The 15,145-nt window shown below is 45.3% G+C and overlaps 1 protein-coding gene across 1 annotated transcript in view; it reads left to right on the plus strand.

The window, feature by feature from the left end:
- The first annotated feature begins 8,724 nt into the window (after positions 1-8,724).
- The window catches only part of NEURL2 (neuralized E3 ubiquitin protein ligase 2), a 28,971-nt gene continuing 22,550 nt past the window's right edge, over positions 8,725-15,145 (plus strand). Inside the window, exon 1 of the mRNA XM_068262055.1 lies at positions 8,725-9,429. Coding sequence (XP_068118156.1) covers positions 8,745-9,429 — 685 coding nt within the window. The 5' untranslated portion in view covers positions 8,725-8,744. The remainder of the gene's footprint in view (positions 9,430-15,145) is intronic.

Raw genomic sequence — 15,145 nt, forward strand, 5'->3', positions numbered from 1 at the left:
CAGCTTTCTGACCTCGGAGGTCAGGGCCAAATTGCGTACATTTTTACACATTCCCGCTAGTGCAGGAACATTAACACATACATTTTTACGCGTTAGTGGTGAAACACGTAAATTTTTGTTCCTGCACTAGCTGGAATGCGTAAAAATGTATGCAATGTGGCCCTGACCTCCGAGGTCAGAAAGCTGTCAGCGGGGGACTGGAGCAGCAGTGAGTGACTACAAGGGCACAGGATGGCTACATGGGGCTGGTAGAAGCCCCAGGTAAGTGAATCTCATTTTTTTTTTTTTGCTTGAACCTTCCCTTTAAGTATTTCCGCATGCCTTCCGACAGCTTACCGCCAGCCTTCAGCGGGAGATCTCCGCACTTGCATCGCAGCTGCCAACATTTTTATGAATGACCACCCAGAAGTCTAAAATACCGCTGCGGTATTTTCCCTCCAGGAGTTTTTTCGCCACAATTTTTTTTATGAATAGAGCCCATTAGCATTACTTACCAATTCCCACAAATAGATGTACTGAAAAAAAAACATGCACCAACAACAAATGATGCTGAATGAAAGCAGTACACAAGACATAATTAAAAGCCTTTAGTTACATAGTTATTTGGGTTGAAAAAAGACATACGTCCATCGAGTTCAACCAGAAAATGAAGTACAACACCAGCCTGCACCCTCACTTATGCCTATTGATCCAGAGGAAGGCGAAAAACCCTTAGGCGTTGTTCACATTACAAATCACTAGTGCAAGCGCTGAGCGATTTGTTGAGCGATTTTAAAAGCGCTTTTCCCTGCACTTTGCGCTTCATTTTGACACTTCCTGACGTCAGTCAGGAAATGAATTTTTGTACCCGGAAATGAAAAAATACAGTGGGCCAGATTTATCAAGAGTGTCTGAAACAAAATATTGGTAGGTTTTTAGAAATCCATGCAGAACTGTCTCAGGCATCTTAACCACCCTGGCGTTCAGTTTCCCCAGGATTTCCATGCAAAAAGTGTTTCAATTAATTTCCAATAATTTGCAACCATTTTTTTTTTGCAACTCATTTTTTTTTTCGATATTGAATTCAATACAGGTTATTGTATTGAATTCAATAAAAAAAAAAAGTGTTTTCTGCAAGATGTTGATGACGCTGTGTGACCCTGGTGTCATCAACGCCCATCAACGGGGGACATGTGATCACCGAGGGAGAAGCAAAATCCGCCAAGGGACATGGAAGAAGACACTGGGGAAGCTATCAGAGGTACGTGACGAGGGATCAGCATGCCAATGGTGAGTATAAGACCCAGATGTATAGGTAGAAGATGTGCAGCCAGGTATAGTTAGCCAGATGTATAGTTAGCCAGATGTGCAGCCAGGTATAGTTAGCCAGATGTATAGTTAGCCAGATGTGCAGCCAGGTATAGTTAGCCATGTATAGTTAGCCTGGTGTTTAGCCAGGTATATAGTGAGCCAGGTGTGTAGCCAGGTATATAGTGAGCCAGATGGTTAGCCAGGTATATAGTGAGCCAGGTGTTTAGCCAGGTATATAGTGAGCCAGATGTTTAGCCAGGTATATAGTGAGCCAGGTGTTTAGCCAGGTATATAGTGAGCCAGATGTTTAGCCAGGTATATAGTGAGCCAGATGGTTAGCCAGGTATATAGTGAGCCAGGTGTTTAGCCAGGTATATAGTGAGCCAGATGTTTAGCCAGGTATATAGTGAGCCAGGTGTTTAGCCAGGTATATAGTGAGCCAGATGTTTAGCCAGGTATATAGTGAGCCAGGTGTTTAGCCAGGTATATAGTGAGCCAGGTGTTTAGCCAGGTATATAGTGAGCCAGGTGTTTAGCCAGATTTATAGGTAGCCAGATGTCCCCCTCCCGATCCCCCCCCCCCCCCCTAGCACGCTGTGGGTAGCTATCTGTGCTACCCACAGCGTGCAGAACAAGCACACCCTAGGGAATCCCTGGGCAGCCAGCGGGGCAGAGAATGTGCCCCTTGTATGTGGAGGCTGTGCTGGCGGGGGATCCCCCTCTGTGCGGGCAGGGGGAACCCCTTTCTATGGTGGCTGTGCAGGCAGGGGATCACCCTCTGTGCGGGTGGGGGGATCCCCCTTCTATTGTGGCTGTTGCGGTCAGGGGATCCCCCTCTGTGTGGGTGGGGGGATCCCCCTTCTATTGTGGCTGTTGAGGGCAGGGGATCCCCCTCTGCGCGGGTGGGGGGATCCCCCTTCTATTGTGGCTGTGCGGGCGGGGGATCACCCTTTGTGCGGGTGGGGGGATCCCCTTCTATTGTGGCTGTGTGGGTGGCCACGTTCTCTGTACAGTTACATTACGAGGCTTGGTGACGTCACCAAGCCTCGTAATGTAACTAACTGTACAGAGACCGGGACTTTGGAGATGGAGGAGGAAGTGCTGCTGCCGTCGCTGGAGAAAGCCCTCGGGTGAGTACATCTATTTACTCAATGGGCTTAGAGGGGGGGGAAGATCGGGAGGAGGGGGATAGGCCACCCACACAGCCACAATAGAAGGGGGATCCCCCCACCCGCACAGAGGGGGATCCCCTGCCCGCAACAGCCACAATAGAAGGGGGATCCCCCCACCTGCACAGAGGGGGATCCCCTGCCCGCAACAGCCACAATAGAAGGGGGATCCCCCCACCCACACAGAGGGGGATCCCCTGCCTGCAACAGCCACAATAGAAGGGGGATCCCCCCACCCACACAGAGGGGGATCCCCTGCCTGCAACAGCCACAATAGAAGGGGGATCCCCCCACCCGCACAGAGGGGGATCCCCTGCCCGCACAGCCACCATAGAAAGGGGTTCCCCCTGCCCGCACAGAGGGGGATCCACCGCCAGCACAGCCTCCACATACAAGGGGGAACTCCGGCACATTCTCTGCCCCGCTGGCTGCCCAGGGATTCCCTAGGGTGGCTGGATGCTTGTTCTGCACGCTGTGGGTAGCACAGATCGCTACCCACAGCGTGCAGTCAGGCATCCAGCCATCCTGGGGAATCCCTCTGATGAGAAAAAAAATGCAGCCGGCGGGGCAGAGAAACAGGAAATCTCCCTGTCGGCATGGACGAGCTCAGCTCGTCATTAACGTTTTTTTCAAGTTTTTGCTGGACGAACTCAGCTCGTCCATACCGCCAGGGAGGTTAAGAAATCATTAGATAGTGCAGATTCCTTCTAAAACTGTTGTAAAATAGGAGAAGCTAGGAAGATCTCTCAGACAGTGCAGTGTCTGAGGGGAATTGCTGTTGCTGAGGTAACCAACACACCTGCTGTATTGATAGCAGCAGGTTCTGAGGAGGAATTCAGCAGGGGGGAGGAGCACATCACAAATCATGTCTAGCCTGCACTCTGCAATCATGTCTAGCCTGCAGTTCTACACCGGTAGAACTGCTATCAAACATTTCTTAATCTGCGCCAATTTAGGGATGGATTTGCACTTTTCTTAACTGTAGTGGAGCTCTAGAAATGCATGCTAAATTGCCACTATCACCTAGGATTTAAGAAGATTCTTATTATCATGCAGAACTGCTCTCCCTGCTGGTTAGAACAGATTAAAAAGAAAAAACTGTCGGTAATGCGTTGATAAATCTCCCCCAATGTATTTATTCATTAAAGCGCTCGGGAAATCGCAATTCAAAGCGCTTTTCAAGCGCTTTGCGATTTCTCTATAGTTTCTAATAAGCACAATCGCTCAGAAAATGGAACAGGAGCCGCGTTTGTGATTCAATAGAAAGCAGAGCGCTCGTATATGAACACTCCCATAGGAAATAATTGCACAAGCGCTTTTAGAGTGATTTACAAAATCGCCAGCGCTTACAAGGCATGGTCCAATTAGCCCCAAAAGGGAAAAAAATTCCTTCCCAACTCCAGATGGCAATCGGATAAAATCCCCGGATCAACACCACTGGGCATTACCTAGTAATTATAGCCATGGATGTCTTTCAAAGCAAGAAAAACATCTAATCCCCCCTTAAACGCAGATATAGAATTTGCCATAACTACTTTCTTTGGCAATGCACTCCACATTTTAACCACTAAACGACAGCCCCAGGACCACCTAACGCCAATTGGCGTTAAGTCCTGGAGCGGGGTTTTGCAGGAGATCTTGCGCGCCCACCTCTGCTCCGTCATCAGTCTCCCAGTGGCGATCGCTGCTAGGAATCTGTTAGACGGCGAAACCGCCATCTATTTACAATGTACAGCGCTGCGATCTAAGGTGTGACATGGCTGTCCTCTCTGGAGGCACAAGAGCGATCAGCTGTCATAGGCTGATGCCTATGAAAGCCGACCGCTGTGATTGGCTGGCAGGGAGGGAGGGTAATAAAAAGAAGAAAAAAAAGTAAAAATTTATTTAAAAATAAAACAAATAAATATAAAAAAAAATAAACAAACATCCTGGGAGCGATCACAGCCCACCAACAGAAAGCTCTGTTGGTGGGCAGAAAAGGGGGGGGGTCGCTTGTGTGCTGAGTTGTACAGCCCTGCAGTGAGGCCTTAAAGCTGCAGTAGCCTAAATTGTAAAAAATGGCCTGGTCACTAGGGGGGTGTAAGCCTGTGGTCCTCAAGAGGTTAATCACTCTTACTGTAAAGAACTCTTTCCTAAACAAATTGCTTAAATATTTTTCCTCCATGCGCAGATGATGTCCCCTAGTTCTTTGTAAAAGCCTTGGGACAAAAAGCTAACCCGCCAAGCTTTTATATTGCCCTCTGACGTATTTATACATGTTAATTAAATCTCCTCTAAGGCACCTTTTCTCCAGACTAAATAAACCCAGTTTATCTAACCTTTCTTGGTAAGTGAGACCTTCCATCCCTCATATCAATTTTGTTGCTCATCTCTGCACCTGCTCTAAGGCTGCAATATCTCTCCTGTAATGTGGTGTTCAGAACTGAATTCCATATTCCAGATGTGGCCCCCAATGTATTCTTTGGAAATCCAATATCCCACCTCTGTAATGCAGTCCAACATGGGTTCCACAAGATAATCCAAGTTGTTTCTTTGCAAATACTTGAGTGGATCAACTGCTTCATCGCCCACTTGTCAGTAAACTGATTTTGGAATGCCTGGGCAACTCTGTATTTAGTCAGTAATCACAGCTGGTATCTCTGTCACCATCTTCTTCAAGTGGGTAGGCCTCTGTGCACAGGTTAGCTTAACGAGATTTCTTTATTAATTTGAATAGGGTCTCTCCAAACAGGGCAGTTTAGGACAGGTTCTAGACTTTTTGCTGCCTGATCGAACATTATGAAGACGCTGACACCCCCCGCGGCCATGCTCTTCCCCAAGCAAGAGCAAAGACCTTGTGGTTTTAGTGTTTGTGTTATAAAGTGGGAGAAAGAATCCCATACCTGCACGGCAATTGCTTGACATATGAAGTATGAAGTGGGGCAATCATCCCACATATGTAGTGTGGCAATCATCACACATATGATCAGTAATGGTGGGGGTGATGCAGCACCCTATAAGAAAAGGTACAGGAGACAAAACGGGAGCCCAGTAGTGCAATATGTATGATACCACAATATGAAGAGAAGAATAAAAAGCACTACTCACAAAGGAGGGTTGCTGGGGGCAACCAACCACAGGAAGCAGGTGGAGACAATAAACCCGACTCCACTCGGGGTGGTCCTAGCCAGGACCGGACGGTAGGTCGCTCTCTTAATAAAAAAGGTTGAGACAACCACTGTGGAGCCCCACTAGTGGTGTAGCACCACCCCTCGAACAGGCTCTGTTCGGGGGTATACTTAGCACAATAAAGGAAAGAGGCGCCCTGAGATATTAAAAGCGTTTAAAAACACTAAAAACAATCGATATTTTGAGGTAGCTTACCTCAATGACGAAATCTCTGTAAAGGTTACAAAAGATTTTTATTAGCACAAGCGGCAACGCGTTTCACGGGTCACAGCCCGCTTCATCAGGCCAATTGCAGTGCCAAATGAAAAAATTCCTTCCGCATAGGGAGGCTCCCTATGCGGAAGGAATTTTTTCATTTGGCACTGCAATTGGCCTGATGAAGCGGGCTGTGACCCGTGAAACGCGTTGCCGCTTGTGCTAATAAAAATCTTTTGTAACCTTTACAGAGATTTCGTCATTGAGGTAAGCTACCTCAAAATATCGATTGTTTTTAGTGTTTTTAAACGCTTTTAATATCTCAGGGCGCCTCTTTCCTTTATTGTATCACACATATGAAAATGAGCAAATCGCCCCACTTATGAAGTGTGGCAATCGCCCCACATATGAAGTGCCTGCACTGATAGTAAACTAGCTGCAGTGTGTGCTGAACTAGCTGCAGTGTGTGCTGACCTCTGCTACCTCCAGTATGTACAGTATAAGGTGATACTCTAGGCCTGTACTGATAGTAAATTAGCCGCAGTGTTTGTTGATCTCTGCTACCTCAAATATGTACTGTATAAGCTGATACTTTATGCCTGCACTGATAGTTAACTAGCTGCAGTGTGCTGACCTTTGCTCCCTTCAGTATGTACAGTATAAACGGTTACTCTGTGCCTGTACTGAAAGTAAATTAGCTGCAGTGTGTGCTGATCTCTGCTTCCTCCAGTATGTGCAGTACGGGAGAAGAAGGGGGTGGGGTCAGTTATGGGGGGGCTGGGGGGCTTAACCACAAAATTTGCTATGGGGCCCAGTGAATTCTAGCTACACCCTTGCCCCTCACTGTGCAGCTACTTCACTCCCACCATTGCCCCATGTTATCACTGCCCCCACATGCAGCTTATCATTAGCCCCAACTCCCTCAAAGTGCAGTCAGTTCTCCCACAGCCTGGCCCTCATAGGTGTTTAGCAGTGGGCTTCAGAACACATAGTGCCCCCACCCCCTACCTGTTCAATGGTGGGGCTCAGCTCACTGCTTAGTGTGTTGGGAGGTGACAGTCACCCACTCAGACCTCAGTCAGATCATGCAACACACATGGCAACCAGCTTCACCACCACAAGGCATGATGAATGCTGGCGCCAGGGTGTTCGTCAGCCTCAGCCACCCTGCCTGCCCCTAGCTAAGGTCTCTCTCTGGGCCTGATCCAAAAAATTTTCTTCCAAAGGTAATATTTTTACACCTTATCAATAAAAATGCCTTTTAGGCCACCAGCAAGAACTTTTACACTTATAGTACTTTTTGGTACTTTTTCAATTGCAGATAGTTGAAAACTATTTTAAACAGAAGATGAAGAATTATCTCTTAGGAGAAAACTTGAATTGGATCAGCCCTCTTTCTGTTCTCATGGCCGCCCTTTTTAGTCCATTGACTGTGGATGGATGGCTCAGGCTCCATGACTCGCCAATGCCCTAAGCCGCAGTGGCGTGCATAGGCTGAACTGTGCATGAAGAACAGTCTTGCACACATGTAACATACATGCTCAGTCAGACCTTAGAGAGTGGCGCTGCCTGGGCCAGTAGAGGGCATACACAACTAACTATTCATTCTCCTGAGTCCTGCTGTAAGCACCTGTGTCACATCATGTAAGTGCCAGTGGGTAGATACCTCACCTGTCGGCCGTGTCCTTCAGACTTTTCATCCTACACGCCTCCTGCCGCTTTCTGTGCTCCTTCTCCAGCTGGCGAGTAGTACCACACTGACACCGCCTCATCTTCTTCCATCACGCTGACGCTGCTCTCCCCCATGGCTTGATTTCTCTTCTCCGAGGGTTCGATGTCTTCACTCTCCTGGGGAGTAAGGCACTTCTTGCTTCTGGCGCTGCCCCCTATAGCATGCTCTGCTGCCCTAAATCATGTGATTCAGGTTGCTTCATAGTAGGGCCAGCCCATCCTGGTAGGGGAGACCCCTTTCATTTGGAGGTGGTCCAGCCAATGACACTAAACCTTGTAGGTAGGGTTAGATAGAAGAGAAAAGGTTTCAGATAGGAGTTGGTTGGGTAGGCTAATATAAACTTTCTGATTGCTGTAACCATGTAAAAGTACAGATAACGTAGTAAAGCAATGAAAACTGCATTATCTGACCCAGAAGTTGGCACAGAGATAACACTTCAGGGTTGCAGGTTATAGGAAGGTTTTAGAACCCTGTGAAGTTCCTGTGGTGGTTTACAGAGAGGTAGAACAGCCTGCAGTGTATTCTGGGCTTCAGCTGAACAGCCTGTTCTGTGGAGAGAGGAGGGGGGACAGTGAGCAGTGGACAAATGACAGGTGTCCCGCCATGCAGGGAACAATCAAATAGTGCTCATTCATCCTTTAGTGGAAAGGTTGCTAAATTACATTATGGGACATCTTACGTGACGGTAGACTTTTGCCAGAAATGGTTGTGAACTAACAAGAAAATAACTGTGTGCACAGGAACTCCTGGTCTGTGCTGCTAATTACTGGAGTAACAGGAAAACAGCAGTCTGCAGTGCAGAGTATTGATTCCAAGCTTAAAATGAAGCAGGATTTCATATGGACATGAACAGTTCGAAAGTCATGGCTGGCTATAAACTGTAAAAATAAACGACAAAAAGACTTGTGCACTACTGATACCTGTCACAATTTAGATTGCAGTTATTATGCAGCATGGCCCCTATCCTATGACTTTCTATCAGAAGTTTTCATTGCTTTACAAAGATAAGAACTGAGATGGCCAGTTTTACAGTCTTTAGCTGGAATTTTGGTAGGTGTTTCGGTAGTTCCAGTCTCCTTAAATGGAACTTGCCAATACCTCCTGCAGCTGTTTCAGCACAGATAACACAGACACTCCGGCCTTTTAAAAATAGCATCAGGCTGCGAGTCATCTGAGCCTTCTGCTAGAGCGATGGCTGTACAGTGGCAGCCATTTACATGTTTTCACTCTATCCATGGTACGAATGTTCGCATCGACCCTTCAGGAACACAAGCTACTAGGGTTGAAAGCTTTGCTAATGGTATCTGCTTCAGCAAAGACCCTCTGGAACCCGGGCAGCTGTTTTTGGTGGAAATTGAAGAAAAAGAACTGGGGTGGTGTGGTCACTTAAGAGTTGGCCTGACATCTCGAGATCCTCGCAGCCTGGACATCGTACCAGAATACACATTGCCAGACATGGTAAATCAAGGGGACAGCTGGATATTTGCCATTACCCGCAATCACAATAGAGTGGTGACAGATGAAGACGAAACTGCCAAAAACATAGGAAAAGGGTTTCTGTCGGACCCATACCTGAAGATAGGCAAGTACAAAATTCCTCGTGACAAGCTGGTGGCACGAAGCAAGCCGGGACGCTTCAGTCACATTTTGGATGAGTTGTACAAGATCAATGTGCTGCCACCTACAGCCCGCAGAAGCAGAATTGGGGTCATGTTCGAACCGCAGTCTGATGGTACTCGGCATATGCATATCATCATAAATGGAGAAGACATGGGTGCCAGCGCCTGCGGAATACCACCCTTGCAGCCACTTTATGCTGTTGTTGACGTGTTTGCCTCCACCAAGAGCGTCCGAGTGATCCAATTAGAATACGGATGTATGTATGAGATATTTGTTGACAACATACTGATGTGTAAACTAGGGATGGGAGAGATTTCCTAACAAAAGCATGCTAATGTCTAGCTAATCCTTTTTCAGTTGATCATAGCGTTAGGAATATTTTCTATGAATGGCAATAACATCTCATCTCTGTGTGACTGAAATTATTTAGATACTTGGAGATGGTTCAAAACAGGATATCAGTAATCAAAGGACAGGGAAGCATTTTCCCCTTTGTTTTAATAGGCCTTATTACAATGGTTATGTCTTAAAGAGACTCTGAAGTCTCCAAAATTCAGCTTTTTATTGCAAAAACCTGTTCAATATTATTGCCCTAACTTAAATGAAATCTAACTAAATCCCCCCAAACTCCCCAGGGCACACTGAGGGGAGCGCTTCCATGAGAGGCAGAGCTTTCAGCTCTCCGCCCGCCCCTCTCAGAGGCAGAGCTGCAGCTGAAAGCTCTACCTCCGGGGGCAGCAAAATCCACGACCAAGAAAGTTGTGGATTTTGCGAGGGGAGTTTGGAGGGATTTAGTTAGATTTCAGCCGCAGGGATGCGGCGTTTTAGTTAGGGCAATAATGTTGAACAGGTTTTTGCAATAAAAAGCTGAATTTTTGGAGACTTCAGAGTCTCTTTAAGACAGGAGCGTCTCCAAAGTCCATCCGGAGGGCCAAACGCGGTCCGCCAGGCCTTTTCCAGTGGGCCCTAAAGCTCTTGTGAAATTTTATTTGCATGCAGCCAGCAGGCCATTGCTGTGTTACTGCATGCATTAATGTTTAGAGTTAACCTGTGTCACTGCTCTGCCTCGCCCAGCTATCCTGTAGTCCCTCAGGAATTTGTATAGAACTACAAAGAAATGGCCACTGGAGTTTATACTCACAATGGAAAATGTCAGCCATTTTTTGTAGTCCTATAGTCATTAATATTGTACTATCGAAAATGGCCGCAGATGTCCTGGTAAATCGGGAGGAAAAACGAGTACATGGGTACATGGCTCTGGATTTTATGATTGGAGATTAGCTACTTATGCCAGCAGCAGTAGTCACTGTTTAGCAGATGCCACTAAGCTAGCAACAGCTACCACTGCACATCTGAAGGGGACATGCTAATTGCACACATGGTATATAGATTCTTTCCCAAGTAAATGTTTAATTTGACAACACTGTTCCTTAGGGCAATCAGCAAAAAAATTGTTTAATTTTGCTAGTTCAGCCCCCTAGCTACCTCAAGACTGGCTATATGGCCCTTGGTCGAAAAAGTTGTCTTAAGAAATCCTCCTGCCTCACAAGCCCACATACAGATAAGAAGTATGTTTCTTCCAGAGTAAAATGAGCCATAAATGAATTTTCTCCTATGCTGCAGTCACTTACAGTAGGTAGAAGAAATCTGACAAAAGTGACAGGTTTTGGGCTAGTTCATCTCTTCATGGGGGATTCTCAGCAAGGCTTTTATTCTGTATAAAGACATTCCCTGAAAAGGATTTATACAAAGATGCTAGCCAGCCTCCCTGTTCGCTGTACACTTTTTTTTTGGGGGGGGGGGGGGGGGCAGTTGGACTGAGCAACTGCCATTCACCAAGTACTTTTGAAAATAAGGAAACTCATGAGAATCCCCCATGAGGAGATGGGCTAGTCCAAAACCTGTCAGTTCTGACAGATTTGTAATACCTACAGCAACATCAGAGAAAAGTCATTTACATCTCATTTTCTCTGGAGGAAATGTACTTCGTATCTGTATGTGTTGACATATATTTCAAATGTTATGATTTTCACGATAGTGGTCCTTTAACTTATACCCCTTAATATCGCAGTGCATTAGTGTCTCCCGCCCCTCCCCACACCCAGCACAGTAGAGGGGCAGGGGATGAGCAGTGAAGAGCAGCATCAGCATCATACATTACCTTCATCCAGCAGAGCGACATGTCCTCCTCACTCCTCTGTAGACTATACAGCGGCTCTCACCTGTGCATGTCATGTGACATGCATCAAGAGTCGCAAGGAGACTGCACAGCAAAAAGAGGAGTGAGGACCTGTCACTCTGCTGGATGAAGGTAATGTATGATGCTGCAACTGCTTTGCTCTCCTTGCCACAGGACCAGGCACCCCTGTGACACCAGGGGATAGGGAGGCTATTGTTATGCCCCTGCAGCCAGTGCTTATTTGCATAATGCCCCTCTGCTATCTCTGGCAGCTAGATAGTACTACAGAACAGATGAAGAGCTACTGTACATCACTCACAAGGCAACCTAGGTAGGTGTAAACAGCCTGGTGGATGTCCATGGTGAAGCTGTCATTTCCACAGAGGGAAAAAAGCCCATGTGACAAGCAGGAGGAGCCAAAGCTACGACTGTGACAAGGGTCTTATTACAGCTTAAAGAGAAACTCCGACCAAGAATTGAACTTTATCCTAATCAGTAGCTGATACCCCCTTTTACATGATAAATCTATTCCTTTTCACAAACAGACCATCAGGGAGCGCTGTATGACTGATATTGTGGTGAAACCCCTCCCACAAGAAAAGTACGTACTTTTTTTTGGCAGTTTCCTGTCTGTGAACCTTGTTGCATTGTGGAAAATAGCTGTTACAGCTGTTTCCAACTGCCAAAAACCATGCAGCAGCTACATCACCTGCCAACACTAAAATGTTCACTGGAGTTCCTCTTTTTTCTCTGTCTGAGGAGATGGTGAATGACTTCTTCTTTAATTTCAATGGAGATACATTTTATCATCTCCTGCAATACTAATGAATGACTAAGGGCCCGTTTCCACTGGCTGCCACACGTCCAACGAGACGCACGGCTATGGGATTTGCTGCCACTCGTGCAAAAAAATGCTGCAATGTCGTACGAATTGCTATGGCTATTGCACGGAGTTCCCTGTCTGGCCACCGACCAAGCGGGAAGTGATACACGCTTGCTGTCACTTCCTGCTTTGGGTATGTGGAAGGGTATTGTTAACCACTTAAGGACCACAGTCTTTTCGCCCCTTAAAGAAAACCTGAACTGAAAATAAAAGTCTAAATAAACATTCACACATCATACTTACCTCCTGTGTAGTCTACTCATCAATCTCTTTCTCCTCTCCTGCATCCTGTTTGGCCACTGTGATCAAGGGAATTCTCCGTCCTCCATTTTGAAAATAGCCATTACCCCATAACAGCTTCCTGGTCAGCACACTGTTAAACTGTAACATCGCTCACTTGAGCCATAGAGAAACATGGACACATCAGTTCTCCTCTCAGCTGTAACTGACAGCAACTGATATATAACTCAGAGCAACTGATATATTTTAGTTCTGACAAAATGTTGTCAGACCTGGAAGGGATTATTGTCAGAAGAAAATGGTGAGCTTCTGAGAGGAACTGATGGCAAGGTAACTATGTAATGTTCATTTGAAGTTACCTCGAGTGTTTATTTTAAATAATTTTACTCAGTACAGGTTCTCTTTAAGGACCAGAGCCTTTTTCTCCATTCAGACCACTGCAGCTTTCACGGTTTATTGCTCGGTCATACAACCTACCACCTAAAGGAATTTTACCTACTTTTCTTGTCACTAATACAGCTTTCTTTTGCTGCTATTTGATTGCTGCTGCGAGTTTTAGTTTTTATTATATTCATCAAAAAAGACATGAATTTTGGCAAAAAAATGACTTTTTTAACTTGCTGTGCTGACATTTTTCAAATAAAGTAAAATTTCCTATACATTTGAGCGCGAAAGTTATTCTGCTACATGTCTTTGATAAAAAAAACAACCATTCAGTGTATATTTATTGGATTGGGTAAAAGTTATAGCGTTTACAAACTATGGTGCCAAAAGTGAATTTTCCCATTTTCAAGCATCTCTGACTTTTCTGCGCACCTGTCAGGTTTCATGAGGGGCTAAAATTCCAGGATAGTACAAATACCCCCCAAATGACCCCATTTTGGAAAGAAGACATCCCAAAGTATTCACTGAGAGGCATGGTGAGTTCATAGAAGATTTTATTTTTTGTCACAAGTTAGCGGAAAATGACACTTTCTGACAAAAAAAAGAAAAAAAAAAGTTTCCATTTCTTCTAACTTGCGACAAAAAAAAAATGAAATCTGCCACGGACTCACTATGCTCCTCTCTGAATACCTTGAAGTGTCTACTTTCCAAAATGGGGTAATTTGTGGGGTGTGTTCACTGTCCTGGCATTTTGGGGGGTGCCTAATTGTAAGCACCCCTGTAAAGCCTAAAGATGCTCATTGGACTTTTGGCCCCTTAGCGCAGTTAGGCTGCAAAAAAGTGCCACACATGTGGTATTGCCGTACTCAGGAGAAGTAGTATAATGTGTTTTGGGGTGTATTTTTACACATACCCATGCTGGGTAAGAGAAATATCACCGTAAATGACAATTGTTTTATTTTATTTACACACAATTGTCTATTTATAGAGATATTTCTCCCACTCAGCATGGGTATGTGGAAAAATACACCCCAAAACACATTATACTACTTCTCCTGAGTACGGCGATACCACATGTGTGGCACTTTTTTGCACCCTAACTGCGCTAAGGGGCCCAAAGTTCAATGAGTACCTTTAGGATTTCACAGGTCATTTTGAGAAATTTCGTTTCAAGACTACTCCTCACGGTTTAGGGCCCCTAAAATGCCAGGACAGTATAGGAACCCCACAAATTACCCCATTTTAGAAAGAAGACACCCCAAGGTATTCCGTTAGGAGGATGGTGAGTTCATAGAAGATTTTTTTTTTTTTGTCACAAGTTAGCGGAAATTGATTTTAATTGTTTTTTTTCACAAAGTGTCATTTTCCGCTAACTTGTGACAAAAAATAAAATCTTCTATGAACTCACCATACTCTTAACGGAATACCTTGGGGTGTCTTCTTTCTAAAATGGGGTCATTTGTGGGGTTCCTATACTGCCCTGGCATTTTAGGGGCCCTAAACCGTGAGGAGTAGTCTTGAAACCAAATGTCGCAAAATGACCTGTGAAATCCTAAAGGTACTCATTGGACTTTGGGCCTCTTAGCGCACTTAGGGTGCAAAAAAGTGCCACACATGTGGTACCGCCGTACTCAGGAGAAGTAGTATAATGTGTTTTGGGGTGTATTTTTACACATACCCATGCTGGGTGGGAGAAATATCTCTGTAAATGACAATTGTTTGATTTTTTTTACACACAATTGTCCATTTACAGAGAGATTTCTCCCACCCAGCATGGGTATGTGTAAAAATACACCCCAAAACACAATATACTACTTCTTCTGAGTACGGCGATACCACATGTGTGACACTTTTTTGCAACCTAGGTGCGCTAAGGGGCCTAACGTCCTATTCACAGGTCATTTTGAGGCATTTGGATTCTAGACTACTGCTCACGGTTTAGGGCCCCAAAAATGCCAGGGCAGTATAGGAACCCCACAAGTGACCCCATTTTAGAAAGGAGACACCCCAAGGTATTCTGTTAGGAGTATGGTGAGTTCATAGAAGATTTTTTTTTGTCACAAGTTAGCGGAAAATGACACTTTGTGAAAAAAAAAACAATACATATCAATTTCCGCTAACTTGTGACAAAAAATAAAATCTTCTATGAACTCATCATACACCTAACAGAATACCTTGGGGTGTCTTCTTTCTAAAATGGGGTCACTTGTGGGGTTCCTATACTGCCCTGGCATTTTAGGGGCCCTAAACCGTGAGGAGTAGTCTTGAACCCAAATGTCTCAAAAT

This window comes from Hyperolius riggenbachi, chromosome 12, assembly GCF_040937935.1.
Source record: "Hyperolius riggenbachi isolate aHypRig1 chromosome 12, aHypRig1.pri, whole genome shotgun sequence".
NCBI classification, from domain to species: domain Eukaryota; kingdom Metazoa; phylum Chordata; class Amphibia; order Anura; family Hyperoliidae; genus Hyperolius; species Hyperolius riggenbachi.